This window comes from Aethalodelphis obliquidens, unplaced genomic scaffold, assembly GCF_003676395.1.
Source record: "Aethalodelphis obliquidens isolate GAN/ISIS:26980383/991018 unplaced genomic scaffold, ASM367639v1 scaffold70, whole genome shotgun sequence".
NCBI classification, from domain to species: Eukaryota; Metazoa; Chordata; class Mammalia; order Artiodactyla; family Delphinidae; genus Aethalodelphis; species Aethalodelphis obliquidens.
In genome coordinates, this window is record NW_020838014.1 from 8058019 (window position 1) to 8079414 (window position 21396).

Here is a 21396-nt window from a genome sequence, read left to right on the forward strand (position 1 = left end):
TAATCTATAACTCATTGTTAGCCCAGTCCTCTAGTTCTAGGTACTAATATCATAATGAAAATTTATTGTATTGCTTATCATTTAAGTTCAGCTTCATCATTGGAACTTTTCCTTGGGTTAGGTGGGTGGATATTCTTCTGGAGAGTAAAAGGAGAGAAAGGTGCTCTCGCCCGCCAGCCACCCTCTCTTGAGTACATGCATTTCCCTGGATATCTTGACAAAGAGCTGATAAGATAAGCAACTGCAGTTAATTTTGGATCCACTTCAGCTATTCTTGGAATTTAACAATTTATATATTTACTAACGGAGAATGGAGAAACGTGATTAACTATCCGGTGATTTTTCTGCAGAAAGAGGGTAGAGAGGGTTAGAATTTAATGCTGTAAATTGGAATGTACTTGCATTTCCATGTGGTAGATTTTGTAATGCCCATGAAATTACCTTGATCCACCAGAATAATTGATCATAAGATTTAGGATCTAACCTTGTGGGATGAAACTGTTTTAGCAGTTCTGTGTGAGACTTGTAAACTTTATTGTCTATTTGCTTGAATAGACGTAGTGCTAAAGCCTAGAGAAGTAACTATATTTTTTCTCTTTTTTTTTCTTTCCGTCCTTTTCATTTCTCTTTTCTACTTATGTAGAAGAATAAAGCTAGCGTGAAGAATGTTCAGATCAGATTGCCTAGGATATCCCACCTTTGGTGTAATAATTTTCTTTCCTTTCTATGACATAGGATTAATGTAATATGTGATTATGACTGAGAACTTCAGCTATCCTAGTCAGGGAGGAAAAACTGTTGTTTTTATAAGTAATAACAGTGAACACTTAAAAAAATTGAACTGTTGATTTACAATATTGCATAAGTTTCAGGTATAAAGTGATTCAGGTGTGTATATATATATAATATATATATTCTTTTTCAGATTCTTTTCCATTACAGGTTGTTACAAGATATTGAATATAGTTCCCTGTGCTATACAGTAAATCCTTGTTGTTTATTTTATATACAGTGGTGTGTATTTGTTAATCCCATACTCATTTTTTCTCTCCCCGCCCCACCCCCCGCCTTTCCCCTTTGGTAACCATAAGTTTTCTATGTCTGTGAGTCTGTTTCTGTTTAGTAAATAATTTCATTTGTATCATATTTTAGAGTCTACATAAAAGTGATATAATATTTGTCTTTCTCTGATAGAGGGTCTGTGGCAGTTAATGACGATTAATGCCTGTGTACTTTTCAGAACATCGAGTTGAAGGTTGAAGTAGAGAGCCTGAAACGAGAACTCCAGGACAAGAAACAGCATCTGGATAAAACATGGTGAGTTGCAGTTTGAACTAGTTGAGCTCTTGGTCCTTTCCAGTCTGGCTCATTAACTGAGCGCAATAGATTTGGAACCAAATTCCTTAACTCTGGCGTTTGAATGCTGCATCCAGTTAAGAAACTGAAACAATGTGCTTTTCTTTCCTTGGGCTCCAATAAGTCTGAGAGATGTTGACATAGATTGGTAAATTCATCAGACCTAAGTTTATAAACTTCCCAGTCAGTAATCTACTAATAACATCCAGGGCTGACATAGAGTTTGGCAGAAATGGGCACTCTCATATAGTGCTGGTGAGAGTGTGAATTGTGATAACATTTTTGGAATGTGGTACTACCTATCAAAATAAAAAATTAGCACTTCCCTTGATCAAATAATTCCTAAAAGGAATCTATTCCTTATAAATAAAAGCAAGAGTATGAAAGGATAGATGTATAAGGATATTAACTGCATCATTATTTGCAATGGCAAAAAAAAAACTAGGAACAACTATACATCAATAGGGCAATGGTTGAAAACATTTTGATATAAACATACTGTGGAATATTATGTAGTCATTAAAAGGAATGAGTTAGCTCTATATTATTATCCTGGTGGGAAGTCCCTGATAGACTAAGTAAGGGGGAAAAGTGCTGCATGATATTTAGCATATAAGCCCCTTTGGGTAAAGACAATCTATGTGTACATGTGTTTGCTTGAATATGAATAGAAAAAAACTGCAGGGTTACATACCAAGCTCTTTAACATTGCCTGTATCATGGGAGTGAGAGTGGAGTTTTTGATGGGGAGAAGACTTCAATTTTTTTTCTTTCTATACCTTCTGTATTGTTAAGATGGTTACTTTTATAATTTACAGTTTTTATAATTAAAAAACCCTTAGTTTTAAATGACAAGTACTATTGAAATCGTTACTAAAAATAATTTTCAGATTATATCCTAGAATCAGTATACATCCAATCTGATCTGGCGTTCCTTCTATCTCCACAGTATTTCTTGATGCTTAGAATGATAGTCCAGCAACATCAGAATACTCAAACCAGACTCAACCATATGCAGTATGCTGGAATTACTCAATACTTACTAAGGCATTAAGTGAACTAATAGATTTTAGGAAAATTTATAATAACAATTGAGTTACAAGTTTTGAGATTTGTGTAGTGCTTTTAAAAAAAATTATGTCGTTTCAGTTTTTAATTAGGAGGCATTATCCTATTTTTAGCAATGAGAAAACTAAGGTACAGAGTGTTAACGTCTTCTCAAATGAGTGGCAAAGCCCACATCTTCTGGCATCATGTCCAAGGCTCTTCTGCCTTCACAACAGCTGTAGCCTATTAAATCAGGCATTCCTGGCTGACTTACTCAGAAAATGTATAACTTCCAATCTCAAGACATTGTAGTTAGCTGTTGTCTATTGCATTTATCAAAGAATATGGAGTCAAAGTTGATGATTCCTGAGGTCTATTTAAGGGTCTTAGGTTATTCTCTTGACTTGTGTCCCTTGTACAACAAAGACCCTTCTACCACCAAAAGGCTGCATAATGACATGGGAACTCAAGATAAATATAGTCTCTGGGACAGTGCTGAGTAGTGTCCAGTATCAAGCAAGGAATTCTATAATCTTTAGGGAAGTTCCATTTGGTCACCATGGGCACAACCTTCTGGGCCAAGTATTAAAATACTACTGGACTTGGATAGAGCAGTAGTATTTGATTTATCATGAGCCTATGAAGGCTCAATATCGTTCTCTGCCCTGAGAAAAAGAAGATTGTCCATGGTTCTTAACAAAGGGCTTAAAACAAGAATAAAACAAACCAGAATTAAGATCATTCAGCACCTGATACTGCCCCCAAATTTCTAATCCTCAGACATCCAAAGGCAGCTGTTGTTAGCTATAAATAAGCTGGTGACACCTTACCCGCTTCATGCTAGCGCCTGGGCATTCATTCCTAAGGACATCAGAGAAGCAAAGCTGGGCCAGAACCCTGAGCTTCCATAGTTTAAACGTCTGCTTTCTGCATGGGACTGTGGGAAAACTGGATAGAACTCTGGGTAGGTAGCCCAGATTCAGGACAGTCTATGGGTTACTGGCTATAAAGGAGAAAAGCATTTCTGTGGCTATCCAAATAGATATTCTATTCCAGCAACCTAAATGGAAGGGACACTCTAAATTCAAATAGCAAGACAAGCAGGGAACTAGCAAAGCACTCTGGGAGAGCAGTCTTAATGGGAAAGTCTGGGGACAGATGATGGAGAACATGGAGGCTGAGTTCTAAACCATCTGATGACTACCTGCCTTTCATATGCAAGATTCTTCTCTTGAAGCTATAGCAGTAATGAAACCTCTAGGGAGTCAGGTATATTCTGATTGACAAGCAACACAAATCAGAGTTCCTAAAAGATTACCTGAAAAGTTGGAAAGAGCAGTTCCACAAATAATTGCAGAGAAAAAAAATACTTCATTTTTATTCTCATCAATGGGACTCTGAATTACTGAAACAGCCTTAATGGGTCCACTTGCTAAATTATATGACTGGCTCTGACTGGCCAATGCTCTGGTTTTAGCACTGATGTGGAGAATCTCAACAGCCATAATGAAGCTGAGCTCCGGCGCCAGTTTGAGGAGAGACAGCAGGAGACGGAGCATGTTTACGAGCTCCTGGAGAATAAGATCCAGCTTCTGCAGGAGGTGAGTATCCACGGCTAGGGGTCCCCTTTTACCTCTTTTCCGACTGCTCTGCCTCCTGGCATTCACCTTTTCCCTCCCTAAAGTACCCATGTTTGTAGCCTTTCAGGTTTTGTTCTTTTCTCGCTCTTTTTGCAGGAATCCAGGCTAGCAAAAAATGAAGCCGCACGGATGGCGGCTCTGGTGGAAGCAGAGAAAGAGTGTAACCTGGAGCTCTCAGAGAAACTGAAGGGAGTCACCAAGGACAGGGAAGATGTACCAGGAAACCGGGTCAAGCCCAACCAATACACTGAGGCCCTGGCCCAAAGGGACAAGTAGGTGCTTTTGGTGCTCTATTTGCCATTTGTCTTTTGCCTGTTCTCGAGCCTGTGTGAGTATATAGCAGCTGCACTGTTCCCTTTGGATGCCTTACGGTGGACCTTCACCATTACCAAGACTTTATGGTTCCTGCAAGTAAAGAAATCTCTTTTTAGGGCTGTGTCTTTAGTGGTATCCATTAACAGAACTGACTAGTTGGCAATCAGGAGACTTAAGTAGGTATAAGTAGAACAATGGTCAAATGGTAGCAAACAAGAGACATGGATTCACTTATTCACATTTACTGAGCACCAGCTATATGCCAGACACTGGGCTAAGCACTCAGGTTACAGAGATGAAAGACCCACTTCCTGTCATCAAGACACACGTTACACAATTTTAATAAGTTCTCTGATAGAAGTAACATGGGATGCTCTGGGGCGTATAGAATTATCATCTATTCCAGACTAAAAGAGCAAGGTGCCATTGAAAGTGTCCTGAAGGAGGTGAAATCTGAGGTGAGTTTTGATGAGTGAATAGGAGTTAGAAGAAAGAGTGTAGGAGGTGAGTGGCGTGGGGGAATCTCCTGTACAGGAGGAGACACCACTGAGGGGAGATATAGGGAAGGGCATATTTCAAGACGTGTAATTAGTGCTATGTAACCAGAGCAGAGGGTCTGGGGAAGACTAATGAGAGATAAGCTGTATTGGGAATAGGGGGTCTGATGGTGCTGGCTTTGTATATAATAAGGAACTTGAATTTTCTCATAAAGTAAGCGGGCATTTGTTGAGGCCACCACTGTGTCTTGGTTACTGCAGTTACTGTTCCCTTTACTTCCGGTTCTACCCTCTGCATTCCATCCCAATCTAACAATTCAGAGCAGCTTTGAAGTGGGAAATTCAACAATATGAAACTGACAAATAATTTAGCCTCTTCAATGCATGATACTATGGTGGCATAAAAAGCCTTAAGTGGTTTTTAACTGAATAGGTGAAAAACACACAAGGTACGCACAGTGACCAATGTGATCTTTTTGAGACACAAATCTGATCATATTATTGCAGAGCAATTTAGAAAATTCTCCAAAATCTTTAGGAGATAAAATCTGTTCTTAGTGTGGCCATCAAAGCCTGTTATGATTTTTTTTCGGTACGCGGGCCTCTCACTGTTGTGGCCTCTCCCGTTGCGGAGCACAGGCTCCAGATGCTCGGCCATGGCTCACGGGCCCAGCCGCTCCGCGGCATGTGGGATCTTCCCGGACCGGGGCACGAACCCGTGTCCCCTGCATCGGCAGGCGGACTCTCAACCACTGCGCCACCAGGGAAGCCCATAAAGCCTGTTATGATTTGACCCCTGATTTCCCCCAGACTCATCCCCTACCATGACCCCTTCATATATCACTGATGCCAGACTAGTAATAATAATGACGACTAAGGTTTGTTGGGCTCTTGCTGTACAGTTGAGCTGAGTACTTTACATTCTTGTTTAATTCTCCCATAAAATTTAATTCTCTCATAAAGTTAACAATCCCATGAGATAGGGATTATTATACTTTATAAATGAAGAAATTGGCATTTAGAGAGTTATGTAACATGGCTTCAGGCATTGCTGGAATCAAAACCCTAAAGGCACAGCACCTCCAGAAGCATACTGTGCTATGTCAGGTCCCCAGAATTTTGCTCATGCTCTTCCTTCTGTGGGAAACGTGTGTTTTCCCTTCTTGGTGAGCTCCTAATTCATTCTTCAGAACTCACTAAGGCATCAATGGTTACTTCTGTGAAGGCTTTTGTGACAGCAGAATTAAGTCTTTATATTGTTTTTTCTTTTTTTTTAAGGAATTTTGCCTTTTTTTTTTTTTTTTTTTTTTTTTATGGCTGTGTTGGCTCTTCATTTCTGTGCAAGGGCTTTCTCAGTTGTGGCAAGCGGCGGCCACTCCTCATCACGATGCGCGGGCCTCTCACTATCGCAGCGTCTCTTGTTGCGGAGCACAGGCTCCAGACGCGCAGGCTCAGAAATTGTGGCTCACGGGGCTAGTTGCTCCGCGGCATGTGGGATCTTCCCAGACCAGGGCTCGAACCCGTGTCCCCTGCATTGGCAGGCAGATTCTCAACCACTGCGCCACCAGGGAAGCCCTATTGTTTTGTTTTATATGCACATCCATTAGTGTACAGTTCTCTGTGTGGTGTTGTATTTTCTTCAGATCTTCCCTGCTAGGTTCCCTGAGACTGTCTCAGTCCAATAAATGCTTGTCAAACCAAAAACAGAAAAAAGAAACAAATGCATACCTGACAAGTAAATTGAGGGAGTTCATATCAGATGGCCTTGAATAGCTTTGTAAAGTAGGAGACTAGATTATCTGTAGAGACTGAGGGTCAAAGGGATGAATGAGATACGAACTTGAGAAAGGTAGAGACATTCTAGCATAGATACTGTGGGGAAGTTGATATGGAGTCCACATTCATCATCATAATTATCATTATAGCTTGCATTTGTATAAAGTTTTTAAAGTTCTTTCTGATCCCCACATCTTAGCTAATCCTCATAGCTTAATTTAAGAGATTCCTACTTGACTTTCTGATACGCTTCACGTTCTGCCAAACTATTTTCCTGCCAAGGTGCTATCACTATCTTACATACCCAGGAATCATAAGCACAATCGGAAACATTTCATCTAGTACCAGCACATTTCCTAGGACAGGTATCTCTAGTACTCAAAGACTTATACACAGAGAAACAGCAAGATAATGCCCTGCACGTAGTAGGTGATGAATAACTGTCGAGTTGAACCTGTGGTTTATAGACATCAGCACAGCATGCGTAGTCTTTGACAACTGAATTCTAGTCTGAATTTCCAGCCTCTTCTCCAGCCATTGTCTCTTCCCACCAGCCTTTGCCCCTTTTCCCTTCCAGTGACGCTTTCCCATATGTCTCATATCTTCATGCCTTCATTCCTTCATTTAAGCTCCTCCTTCTGAGCCTGGAAAGTAACCCAGTCTTCACAATCTCTTCTCCTGAGCCCACAGTCTCCTCCAAGTCAAATGAATTACTTCTTTATCTTTCCTCCTGTAGCTCCATGGCAACACTCAGTGTACTATTTGGTATATACCCCTGGTGTGGTAGCACTTATTATATTCTATCTGTTGATGTAGCTGTGCCTCCCCATTTCCCAAACTCTTGGCACATACACCAAAAGAACTTAAGTTTCTATACAGCAGAGGTTGTGTGTTTTCCAACTTTATATTCCCAGTACTTGGTAGTGTGCATTGAGTTATATACATAACAGTTACCTAATAATTGGGTTTTGAATGGAACAACAATAACAATTTAAAAAACTCTACAACTTATGGCCCCTATTCCAAGAATTTTATATCTATGGTCTATAGAACCATGGATTGGCTTCAAGAGGTCTCTGAACCTGTGACAATGTAAGCAAAAAATCGTTTGTGTATATATTTGGGGACTGGGGCAGAGAATACATGGCTTACTGAAGAAAAGTTTCAAAGAGTTCAATGACTCAAAAGGTAAAAACTTACTGTACTGGACCATGCTATCTTTGGAGCAGGCTGAAAAATAAAGGTAGCAATAGTACCATGGCTATAATTGTTCTTACTTTTTCTTTGCTCCAGAAGAATTGAAGAACTGAGTCAGAGCCTGGCTGCACAGGAGAAACTTGCAGAACAGCTATCTCAAGAGAAGCAACAACTGCTACATCTGTTGGAAGAGCCAGCTGACATGGAAGTACAGGTGAGATTTGGGCTGTACTTCCTGAGGCACAAAGCTTCATGCTTTCAGGAGCCCTACTTTACATTTATATGTATTAGTTTTCTATTGCTGTGTAAGAAATTACTACAAACTCAGTGGTTCAAAACAGCATGCATTTATTATTCCAGTTTCTGTGGGTCAAGAGTCCAGGCATGGTTTAGTTGGGTTTTCTGCTCAGGGTCTCACAAGTCTGAAATCAAGTTGTCAGCTGGACTGCTTTCTCAGCTAGAGGCTCGCTTAGGGAAGGTTCCACTTCTAAGCTCCCTCAGGTTGTTGGAAGAATATTTCTGTGTGACTGTAGAAGTTATGGCAGCTTGCTTCTTCACAGCCAGCCATGGAGAGAGACAGTCTCTTGCTTATCTCCCTTCTAGACACTCTTTTAAGAGGTTCACCTGATCAAGTCAAGCCCCTCAGTGTACTATCCCTTTTTGTTAACTTAAAGTCAACTGAGTAGGGGCCTTAGTTACATCTGCAGCAACACCCCTTCACTTTTGCCATATAACAGTGCATAACTATGTAGCAATATCCCTCACCTTTGCTGTATTCTATTGGTTAGAAGCAAGTTACAGGTTTCTCCACACTAAAGGATTGTACACAGGTGTGGATACCAGGAGGTGGAGGTCACAGGGGCCATCTTAGGATTCTGCCTGCCACTCTAGTGATGTATAACTATAGAGAATGTATAATGTGGTTTTAATATTGAAGAGAGAACCCTCACTGCTGTGAAAATTATTGCATTAATCTGTACTGTTGTTCTTGGAGGTTACCTCAGAGGGAACTCCCCTCCTTCATTCAACTTTTAATTTACTAAAAAGATACTTTCTGAAGGAACCCTAGAATGTATCTGTGCCCAAGCAACATACACAATTACTAGGTATTCTTACAAATCTTAGATCAATGATAAAGCAAAACATGTGCAGCTTAATTTATTGGTCACATATACAAAGGTTGGAATCAGGATAAAAAGAGCAGTGCTAAAAATTAGTATAAAGCAGTGTTTCCTCACCTTTCCTGTGTCGTGACAAAAATAGCAAATGATAATAAGAAATGTAGAAAAAGGCGTGATTTACAACATAATCAAATTGCTTAAAACCAGTGACTTTTTCTCATTTTTCTCATTATCCACTGCTCTTTTTTATTACTCAAGTAATAAATAGCAATTACCTAAAAGTCTGCAAATCCAAATAAGCAAAAAAGAAAAAAAAAAAGAATTACAGTTTTCAATAGCTATGATAAGTATAGAAGAAAGGCAATGATTTTGTACATTTTTAAAATTGAGCCCCTGCCATAAATTCACTCATTAATTATAATTTAAAAAAATAATGAGTGATAATATTTATAAGGTGTAGCAGTAAATGGATGGAGCTTCTCACTTGAAAGTGACCATCCTGGGTGCTTAGGCCACAATGAGGGCAGAAGAAATCACTATCTTGGCTACACTGTAAACCCCTTGGACTCTGGATCCATTTTGGTTGGAAAGCTCTGGTTAACAAACTCAGGAAATGATGTGTATGCATATAATGTGATAGATATGAGTAAAAATTAAAGTTTCTAGGCTTTTTGCAAGATACATATTGAAATGTATGGAAGATCCCATAACATTTTTTAATTAGGAATAACTTGGCTGGGAATTAGGAGAAGTAGGTTTCTATCCTGATTCTTTCTTTATTAACTGTATGACCATGGATACATCACTCTCAGCCTCCATATGTGTAAAATGGGAAAATTAGCCCAGACGATCTCCAAAGTGTCCCACAATTTTGACATTCTGTTCTAATGAGTCCAGCGTCATTGGGGAAAGTGTATAGTCCCCAAGGTAAGCACTTGGAAAGAAAAATACTCACGTAAATCCTGAAATAAAATCACTCTCATTGTTCTAGTTTTATATTTCCAGACATATAGAAACATATTTAGGTACACATACGTATTTTCATTAGTATCTTTGGTAAGCACTGAAATGGGTATATGTAGTTCAATATTTGCAATGTTAAGAAGGGGAAGTGGGTTGGTATCAGCTTTTTTTTTTTAACATCTTTATTGGAGTATAATTGCTTTACAATGGTGTGTTAGTTTCTGCTTTATAACAAAGTGAATCAGTTATACATATACATATGTTCCCATATCTCTTCCCTCTTGCGTCTCCCTCCCTCCCCCCCCCCCTTTCCCCCCCCTCTAGGTGGTCACAAAGCACCCAGCTGATCTCCCTGTGCTATGCGGCTGCTTCCCACTAGCTATCTATTTTACGTTTGGTAGTGTATATATGTCCATGCCACTCTCTCACTTGGTATCAGTTTTTAAAACAGACTTGAAGAACAGAAAAATTATAATTTCAAAGAGACTAAATTATTTACAATCTATCCTAAAGGAAAGCTTAGAACAAGGTTAAGTACAGCGTCTAGAGGATAATAACATTGGGTGAGCAGAAGAAATAAATACATCGTCACATAAATTGTGCTAAATTGATATGCTTCTTTAATGTTGCCGGTACCTATAAAAATTTATTATTATTGTTATTGCCCAACTCTTTGTACATTTATAAACCTGATTACATCATGCTGTGAATTCTGTCAATCAGTGTTTCCCAACATTTTTCAGAGAAAGTTCCGTTTCATAGGAGCTGATTATGTGTCTATGTTACTCTGAAGTAAAGTGGCTGAGGCTGGTTGGAGGTGATTACCTGTGTCCACCTTCAGAGCCTCCACCACCTGAGAGCTGAGGGGCTGGCATCTCAGCACAGTGGTGGGCCATTTTGAGGCACACTGGCCGGAATACCCAAGCTGGAGAGCTCTGCCACAGGGGGCCTCTGACAGTAGGTCCTCTCAAATGTGGAGGACAGAAAGCCTCCCGCAGCTCATTTTCTAGTTTCTCCCTTTGGGTCTGTGCCTTATGAAGAAAAAAAACAAAAAACTAGGCACCAAGTACTTAGTGTGCATAGAATTATTTTATACTATCATTTCTAACACAGCCCAAAGAAGCCTGGCCAGAGAGTCAGCCTTCTAGTGAGTGTTCAGATAATCTTCTGAAAACTTCCTTCTCTCAATGTGTGTCCAGATTCCAAAAGAAAGGAAATGGTTTGGTCACTGTGCGTCTATCTTATATTCTATGGCCTAGACAGAAAGAAAGATTGAAATGATTTCTGTAATACCTTGGGAATATTGAGCCATGCTCAAGTGGTTCAGATTGACTTAACGGAAGGAAACATTCAAGTCCCAGTTTAGCGACAGGATCTTGGTCCTTCAATAACAGATTCTAGTATGAAGTCTCCAGGATTTTATCTGGGGAAGCAGAGTGGTATGAAAGAATGAGCTCAGGCTTTGGAATTTGATCTCAGTCAGCATCAACACTTTTTACATGTATGGCCTTGGACAAGTTATATAACCCTTCCAAGTACAATTTCCTCCTCTGTAATGTTCATCTATTTGTAAGGGTTAGAAATAATATATGTGAAGTGCCTAGCACAGTGCTCAAAACACGGTAACTACTGTTGTCCTCATAACTACTGTTGTCCACGGTAAATACTGTTGTTAACAACCTGAAAGAGAGTAAGGCTGTTCTGGGTTTTTTTGGGGGTTTTTTTGGGGTTTTTTTTGTTTTTTTTTTTGTTTTTGCGGTACGCGGGCCTCTCACTGTTGTGGCCTCTCCCGTTGTGGAGCACAGGCTCCGGACGCGCAGGCTCAGCGGCCATGGCTCACAGGCCTAGCCGCTCTGCGGCATGTGGGATCTTCCCAGACCGGGGCACAAACCCGTGTCCCCTGCATCAGCAGGAGGACTCTCAACCACTGCGCCACCAGGGAAGCCCCTAAGGCTGTTATTAAAATAAGTAGTGGCTAAAACAGACATAGTTAATGAGTCAGATATTGTAAACTTCATGCACATTGTAACTATCTTTGTCTTACAAAAGACAATGACAAAATTATTCAGTATAGCAGTATTAGTGAGATTAATGGTCACAGTTCTCCCTCCGGACCTGTTAGCCTTGCACATAGAAAAGCTGTTTTATAGGCAAAGACCAAACTCAAAGTTGTCTATTTGTGTTATTGCTCCCCAGGAAGACCACAACAGAGTGTGAATCATTCAGGGCAAATTGATCACAATGAGAATTATGTCTCACTTTAGTCCCCTAGACAAAAAGAAATATTGAAGCACATTCTATAAAATTTTGGGATCATGTAGTCACACTCAAATGGTTCAGATTATTATAATATAAAACCTAGAAGTAAAGTCACAGGATTTCTTAAATACATATTCCAAATATAATTTAAAATATTTATCAATGAATATTCAACAACTTTTCTGTAATAATGTCAGCACAATATGGTGGCATTTTCTATGTACCAGGTGCTGCTCTAAATACCTTATATAATTAATTCAGATTAGTTTAAGCCTCAAAGCAATCCAGTGAAGTAGATACTGAACTACATGAAACATAAAAAGAGATTAATTTATAATAAACTAATGTTTATTTTAATATGTAAATTCTTGGGCACAACTATATTAAAGGATATAAAGAAATAGGCAGGTGCTTGTATGGGAAGTCACAGCTTCAAATGCAGTCTGGTGCAGGCATGTTATATTGGCAATTCCAAAATGGCAAGGGGGCTTCCCTGGTGGCACAGTGGTTGAGAGTCCGCCTGCCGATGCAGGGGACACGGGTTCGTGCCCCGGTCCGGGAAGATCCCACATGCCGCGGAGCGGCTGGGCCCGTGAGCCATGGCCGCTGAGCCTGCGCGTCCAGAGCCTGGGCCCCAAAAGGGGAGAGGAAAAAACAGAGGGGGCCCCGCGCACAAAAAAAAAAAAAAAAAAAAAAGGCAAGGGACAGTGCCGTTAGTTATGATCCAGTGGCAGTGCCAAAGTGAAAAACTCTTGGTAAATTTCCAAATAAACAAATAAATTAAATAATATTCCTTTAATTTACGTAGCAGTTTAACTCATAGAAAAGTCAGAGTATATTAACGTTGTGTTCATATATACAACAGAATTAAGTCCTAGGTCCAGATGATTACATAAACAGTTTGATTACCTGCATCACTGCCCAGTGGAACATTTGAAAGTCATTCACATTTTGGAATAATGCTTTGTCCTACCCATTGCAAGTTATGTAGCCCCCCTAGCCCCACTCATCACTGAAACAAGAAATGCCCCCGCAAACTTCCAAAATGCACTCTAGGATATGGCTGCTCGATAAGAACCACTGGTCTAGGGAGACCTGGCCTTCAAAGCGTTTAAAGCCCAATAAGAGATTGGCATGTAAACAAAGAACTAAAATGCAGTGTGATAAATGAAGAGAGAGAAGTATACTCATAGTGCTAAGAGGACCCAGAGATGAGAGGGATTAACCCTATCTTTGGAAGTCAGAGAAAGCCTCACTTGGAAGTCAGCCTTGACCTGGGGCCTTAAAGGCTGAGTACACCCTGCAGAAAGTAGGAGAAGGGCATTCTAGGTTAGGGGAACAATATATACAGTGGTGTGGAACACACTTAAGGAATTGGAAGTAATTGGTGTTTTCAAATATATGACAAGTGTTGGAGAATGATGGAATATATAGCTGGAAAGTCCCATAAATGTCAAGCTAAGGACTTCATGTTGTAGGCAATGAAGAACTAACAATTTAAAAATTAAGCAAAGGGAATAAAAGCTTATGAGTTGCATTATACAAAGGCAATCCTGGTGGTTGTTTAGACAGAAGACTGAGCAGATAATTGATGTCACCTTTTGAGATAGCAAATCATGGTTTGATGCAGCTAGTAACTGCTTCAACTAGCCCATTCTGTGAGTTAGATAAAGGTAAAGAATATTGTAAAGCCAATTATAAAGCACTTTGTCTAAACAGTGATGTGTGACAACTTACTATTTGTGACACCTGAAGTCCTTGCTGTGGGTGTTATCTTTGCTAACAGTAGCAGCTTCTTAGTTCTACTGTATTATACTCAAACCTTAGTCTGCCATGCCACTTCTCACCACAGGCGCCATACCTCTACAATGCGGAAGGCACAGGTTCAATTTCTAAGCCCTGGGCCTGCTCCACAGAGGCTGAAGAATTCTCTCATCGCCAGCAAAGCCATCCCTGGAACCCCTTACAGATGTTAGGGAACAGAGGAGCTTGAGTTCTGAGGCCTGAACTCCACCCCCCCCCCAACCCCTCACAACTGGGGACACCACAGTTGGGCTTTAGAAGAAAGAGAGCCCACAAGTCATATGCTTCTAGGTGTGAGTTGTCCAGATGAAAAACACTCATCTTACTCCACCTCCCAGAGATAAATACTTCTCACGTGACGCCAGTATGAAAGTCTGGACTGGGAAATAGTCTCTGAGTACAGGAAGTTTTACTTCAGAGCCTTTCTTCCTCCAATGAGAGAGACAGTTTTGATAAAGATTATTTGGTTTAATTGATTTTATTATCCCTCTAGTTGTTTGCCTTTTCCATTCTACCAAAACATTGTTCAGCATCCATTTTAGCTGGAGTGTACCTGTAGAATACTCATGAACTTCTTTTATATAATTAATTTCATAGAACAACAAAAAATGCCACAAGCTTGACATGCCACGGATTGACAACACTCCGTGTATGCTCTCAGTCCTCCATGGCCATTCGGATCGACGGCATGTGGTGACCAGAGTGCTCAGCTTTGTGATGGCGCTGTCACGCTGCGGCAACTCGTCTGCCTCTTTTTTACTAGGGAGTCAGAAAATCTAATAAAGTGCAGTTTACAAAGCGTTTTTCTCTTCCTTACTGAAGGTATCCACAGAGTTGCAGGGAAAAGCTGGGAATCATTCCAGTTATTGATATTATTCCCTTCTACAGAATGGTGGAAGCTTTATCTCAAAGAACTTTTTAAATGAAACCAGACCTGGAGGGTAGGAAGGCGCGGGGGGTGGGGGGGGTGGGGGAATGGCGGGGGTGGGGGGGCGTTGACGTGGCGCGGAGGTAATGTACTTGCAAAGGAAATGTCTGGAGGAATTCTTGTTTTGTTTCCTCTTTTCTCTCTCCATCTTTCCCCCCAGTATTATATAAGCACTATTTATTAATGTGTAATTACACTGTGGTTGGCCTAAAAAATGAAACAGGGCAACAGAATTAGGGAGAGGCATCCATTAAGCCATCAGGACCTTCCTACTCACACAAAGCAGCAGACCGTCAAGCCATTGCATTTCTGCCTTGTCTGGAACCTAATGTAAATATCACTGCATGCAGTGAGGCAGATTTCCTAAAATAGCAAACATTCCAGTGTTACCGTGGAGAGATCTGACGTAGAGGTTAAGGCAAGAATGCGCTCTAAATGCTCAAGGCAGAGACTGAAAACCTGGCAGGGATTAGCAGCTCAGGCAGCTTCAGCCAACGTCATGTAAGGAGAATGTTTTTTAGAGCAGCTTTTCAATATCCCTTTCTTAAGCTGATGAATATTGAAGCTGGAGACTCCTTTACAAATCCTCATTCAACGTCACGGTCTCCCAGGCAAACCTTCGTTGGTAACATGTCTCAGAAACAGACTTTATCAGATGGAGAAAAGAGGGGCTTCTTTATAGCTTTATTTATTGAGCATTTACAGTTGCACAGGTACTGTAAGGTGAAGGAAGAGGAAGACAAAGACATAAGGCTTAGTCTCTGACTTCTAGGGATTACAATCTAATTGGAAGGTAAGAAAGTCTCTGATGGAAACAAAATACAAGGCAGGAGAGAAAGGGAAAAATCAGGGGCTGGGGTGGGCCGTGAAGACTCTGGTCTGTAAGGAATGAGTAGGATTTTAATAAGACAAAAAATATTAGGCATCAATTTATTTATTCATTCAATGATTATTTACTTAGATCTAGGAACATACTGATAAAAGTACCTCAGAAGATAACAAGATGAGTAAAGTGTGGTTCCTCTTCTTAAGGAGCTTACCAGCCCTTTAGGGAAGAAGGCAATATGGAAAAATGACACACATATTACTATAGGAATAAAAAGTGCTTTGGAAGGTCAAAGAAGAGAAAGATGTCTTTTGAGGGGATTAAGAGAGGCAGCTTAAAGAAAATACTTGAAGGTTGGTTAGGATTTTGACAAGAGGAGATGGTAGTAATGGGAAAGAACATTACAAGAAGATAAGAGAGTGGTAGGGAAGTTCCAGGTAAGGAAGCAGTAGTTGGAATAGTGAGGATATGCAGGGGGACAATGAGTTTAGGCTAGAAAGATAGGGTGATACTAGAGTCAGAGGGCCTTGGATGGCAGGTCAAGAAGTTTATGATTGTGGGTAAGTCATTAGGTCTCCAGGTTACTATGCCAGAAAGTGATATATCTGAGATCTGTTTTAGGAAGATTAGTCTGGAAGGAGTGAGTAGAGGAGAAAGGTGAGAGGACTAACTATTATGGAACTCTATTAAGATATGAGGTCACTAGAGGGTAACCAAGAATGGAAGTTTTGTGCTAAGGCAAAAGAACGAAATAAAATTTTAAGATATAATAAGTCATTCATTCATTCATCCGTTCATGTAATCCAGTCCATGACTGTTTATTGAGTGCCTACCATGGCCAGACAGTGGTGAAATTAAGTGCTGGAGAAACAGTAAGAATAAGCATGGCAGAGTCTTTCCCCTCAGGGAGCTTACATTCTAATAAGGGAGCTAGTTAAATAACCACGTGATCAAACAAATAATTGCAAACTGTGATAAATACACTGGGGAAAAAAAAAAGAGCAAGGATCAGCAAACTTTTTCTATAAAAGGCCAGAGAGTAAATAATTTAGACTTTGCAGGCCATAAGATTTCTGCTGTTGCAGCACAAAAACAACCATAGACAATACATGAAGGACTCGGCATGGCTGTGTTCCAATAAGGTTTATTTACAAAAATAGATGGGGGTCGGGTTGAGCCCACAATCCATAGTTCCCTGATCCTTAATAGAGAATTAGGAGGAAGGAGGGGGAGGCACTATAGTTAAGGGGAAGACGTCAATCAATCTTTCCTGGGGTAATTTTGAGATGTCTCTAACACATACAGGTGCAGATACAAATAGGTAGTTGGCCATTTGAGAGTTGAACTCAGAGGAGAATTCTGGAATAAAGATATTCTTTTACTGGTTCTGAACACCAATTCCAACACGTGTATTGAGAGCAGGGACACTTCCCACACAGCACCAAGCAATTCTTAGACACAGAGTGTCCAAGAATTCAACTCAATTCTGACACTGTCTACCTGGAGATAGCATCAGAGGCCACAGGTTAAGGATTCAGTCTTATAAGACTGCCTCCACACCCCTCCCACTGCTCCCTCTCCCCCTCCTCCCCACCCCTGGGCTTCAGACAACAGTTGCAATCCCAGTTTATCACCTGTGCTTCTGACCAGCAATAGGTTAGAGGTTCCAACAACCCCTCCTTGGACTTCAGACACCAGTCACAAGTCCAGATGTTACATGTACTACCGACTGTCTATAAATTTAGAGGTTCACATGACCCCTTCCTCGGGTTAGATTAGTTTGCTAGAGCAGGTCACAGAACTAAAAGAAACATTTTACTTACTGGATCACTGGTTTATTGTATCAGGATATAACCCAGGAACAGAGAGATGGGAGATATGCATATGGCAAGGTAATATGAGAAGGAGTGAGGAGCTCCCAAGCCCTCACCAGGCACCTCCCTGAATTTCCCCATGTTCACCAACCCAGAAGCTCTCTGAACCCAGTCCTCTTGGGATTTTATGGAGGCTTCATTACAAAAGCATGATTGACTCATTGGCCATTGTCGACTGACTCAGCCTCCAGCCCCTTTCCCTTCCCTGGAGATTGGGGTGTGGGACTGAAAATTCCAAACCTCTAATCACATGGTTGGTTCCTCTGGCCACTACCGCCAAGCCCCACCCCCCCACCCCCCCAGTGTCCTAGTGACATTCCAAAAGTCACCTTATTAACAAAAGACCTTTATCACTCTCATCATTTAAGAAATTGCAAGGACTAGAGAATGGACTTGAGGATATGGGGAGGGGGAAGGGTAAGCTGTGACAAAGCGAGAGAGGCATGAACATGTATACACTACCAGATGTAAGGTAGATAGCTAGTGGGAAGCAGCCGCATAGCACAGGGAGATCAGCTCGGTGCTTTGTGACCACCTGGAGGGTGGGAGGGAGGGAGACGCAAGAGGGAAGAGATATGGGAACATATGTATATGTATAACTGATTCACTTTGTTATAGATCAGAAACTAACACACCATTGTAAAGCAATTATACTCTAATAAAGACGTAAAAAAAAAAAAAAAAAGGAAGAAATTCCAAGGGTTTTAGGATTCTATGCCAGAAAGGGGGACAAACCAAATATATATTATAAATCACAATATCACAAATACATATTGGAAGTTACTCATATAAAGGTGGAAAAGGATGAGATGATATTGAAAGAGAATAGAGGTGAAAAAGGCCTAGGACTGACCCTCATTGAACACCTACAAAAAGTTCATAGTGGGTATGACTTACTCTGAATTCACAAATTTAGTTTTGCAGGAAATATCACAGTTACTTTCTTTAAATCAATTTAATGTTACCCTGAGTCCCTATCCTAATCAGGCTGGTGGGAAATTAAATTCCATTCATTCGGTTATTCCTCCTCCCCACTCTCTCAGTTATGTGAAGGTGAAGGTCCCTGGGCTTTATCAGGTGTCAAAGCATCAAGGAGACTACTCTGATCATTGGTCCACCACTGAAGCACCCCGCCCCAGCACATACAGTTCTACTAATCCTAACTGCTTGCTACATTGGACTCTTTATGGAGCCCCTTGACCTCGAGTCTAGCCTCTCCAAGTCACCCGGTGCCTTCTCCCCCACAGGTCCTGCTTCTTCTGCAGGGCATTGATAATGGAGGTGGGTCCTTGTTACTCTTTCCCCCCCTCCCCAGTCTCTTCCCATCTGGGGTGAAATCTCATCCTCTCCTCTTTTGTTGACCTCGAAGACACTACTCTCTTCTCTTCCCCACTGGGATACCTGGCTTAATCTTCAAAGTGCGTTTAGAATTTTATCCAAGTCAGGAAATGCATTTGACTTCAGGCAACCTCCGCTCTTTGCTCTGCAAAAACTCCCAAGTCAAGGGAATGCTAAGGGCCTTACCATCAGACTAGGAAAGAGGTAGGTAGGGGTATACAAGTAACATATCTATATCCAAAAATTTACCCTGTCACCATTTGGTTAGAGAAGAAATGTGAGATGAGCTGCTAGAGAAGTACATTAGGATCTTTTTGTACAGATATTGAAATGCCAAACTAAGAGTTTTGGACCTCGTGCTATAGGTAGTGGGCAATTATGGATCTTTACTATGAATGTTCTAGAAATAGTATACAGGATGATTAGAGGGGTAAGCTTCTAAAGCTGTGTGACATGATTCAGGTTTCAGGTTTTAAGAACCTGAAAAGGACAGTGTAGGGAAAATGCAAAACAACATTTCTGAACACACTAGAGACGTTTGGAAATAGAGTCAAAAAGAATTCAGCATTTGGCTCGACAGGGAAGGATTCTGAGGAGTTAAAGGTAACAACTCCTTAGTTTACAAGTTTACCCTATTGTAGAAAATGGCATGCCTGACCTCATCTCTCCTGATCTTTCTCTAGATGTTGACAATGTTAACTACCCCTCTCATTCCTGAAACTCTGTCCCCCTCTCACCTGTGTTTTGATTGTGGAAGAGTTCAACTTAGTTTTTTTCACTTAGTTTTTTCCTCAGTCCCCTAAATACAGCACGTCCCAAGTCAAATTTTGTATTATCTTTTTGCAAATGGACTCAACTCCCACATTTCTGTTTGTTTAGGCAATTTTTTTCTACCAGTCTTCCAGGCCAAAAACTTTATCTCTATTTTTAACCTTTTTTTCCTTCATCCTCTCTGCATATATGTCATCAAGTCCTGCTGCTCATTCCTTCAAAATGAGTCTCATATTTACCAGTTCCTTTCCATTTTTATACCAGACCTTTATTATCTCACATGTGAATAATGGCAATGGATTTTTTTTAAACTTTATTTTTGGCTGCGATGGGTCTTTGTTGCTGAGTGTGGGCTTTCTCTAGTTGCAGTGAGCAGGGGTTATTCTTCGTTGAGGTGTGCAGGCTTCTCATTGTGGTGGCTTGTTGGGAAGCATGGTCTCTAGGCAATGGAATTTTTTTTTTTTTTTTTTTTTTTTTTTGCGGTACGCGGGCCCCTCACTGTTGTGGCCTCTCCCGTTGCGGAGCACAGGCTCCGGATGTGCGGCCATGGCTCACGGCACCAGCTGCTCCGCGGCATGTGGGATCTTCCCGGACCGGGGCACGAACCCGTGTCCCCTGCATCGGCAGGCGGACTCTCAACCACTGTGCCACCAGGGAAGCCCTAGGCAATGGATTTTTAACAGGTCTTCCTGTAACCATCTCAAAACCTGTCCCTGAAACTCCAAGCCATCCTGTTGTCTGACTAATTTTCCTAAAACAAACTTTTCATCATGCCATTCTTAGCTTAACTTCATAACAGAAAGTCCAAATTCTTTTGCCTTTCTCAAACACTAACCAAATTCTAGTTGCCAGTTCCCTCCATAGCATAGTGTCTGGCTTTCAGTTGGCCCTTCATATATTTTCTTTGAATGAGTAATTATTGAGATGTACAGAGTGTATGTATAGATGTATAGAGTAGGATGCACCTGGCCACTCAGATATCCCACAAAATCTTTCCCTTTACTGACAGGCTAGCATCATATTTAACCCAACTTCCAAGACTTCTGAGGATGCTGTTTTCTTTTTCTGGAGTCCTTTCCTTGGTTTCCTCCATTCTAAGATCCATCTCAAGTCCCACTCTTGCCCCCTTCACCTGTATCAGCTCATACTTAACTTTTTCTGCACTTACATTGAAGTTGTCGGTACCATTTAGTTTACCAATCAGTTATTCTGATTGTAGCATGCACATTCTCTCCCCTTCAACTAAACTGAAAGCTCTCTGAAGACAGAGAAAAAAAACAAAACAAAAACTGAGTTTGCATAAATTCTTGCTCATCAGTTGATTGACAAATATTTTGAAGTTCACTTAAACAGCTGTGGATATTTAATAACTTGAAAGACGGCAGTGTTTACTATTTTATAATCAATTCTGCTGATAACCATATTATAGCAATCTGTAGTTGAACTGGAAATCTCCCAGTTTTAAAACAAGTGTTTTGAAATGCTGTACTATTAATTAATGCAAAGCATGATTGTTTCTGGCTTCTTAAAGATTTCCAACAAGAGGGAAATCATGAACATGCTTGTGGTGTTACCATAAAGCCTAACTGGCTTTACTTTGATATTCTTGCATTTCCTCATCTGCTTTTGCTTCTCTGCCAGAATCACTCCCCCCACCCCCTGTGGCACAGTTTTTAGTAATTAGA

At 40.8% G+C, this 21396-nt stretch overlaps 1 protein-coding gene across 3 annotated transcripts in view; it reads left to right on the plus strand.

Moving 5' to 3' along the window:
• The window catches only part of PDE4DIP (phosphodiesterase 4D interacting protein), a 192408-nt gene that overhangs the window by 71555 nt on the left and 99457 nt on the right, over positions 1-21396 (plus strand). For all 3 annotated transcript variants that reach the window (XM_027091139.1, XM_027091138.1, XM_027091137.1), the window contains 4 exons: positions 1241-1317; positions 3881-4004; positions 4140-4315; positions 7925-8042. In XM_027091139.1, the coding sequence (XP_026946940.1) occupies positions 1241-1317; positions 3881-4004; positions 4140-4315; positions 7925-8042 (495 nt within the window). The remainder of the gene's footprint in view (positions 1-1240; positions 1318-3880; positions 4005-4139; positions 4316-7924; positions 8043-21396) is intronic.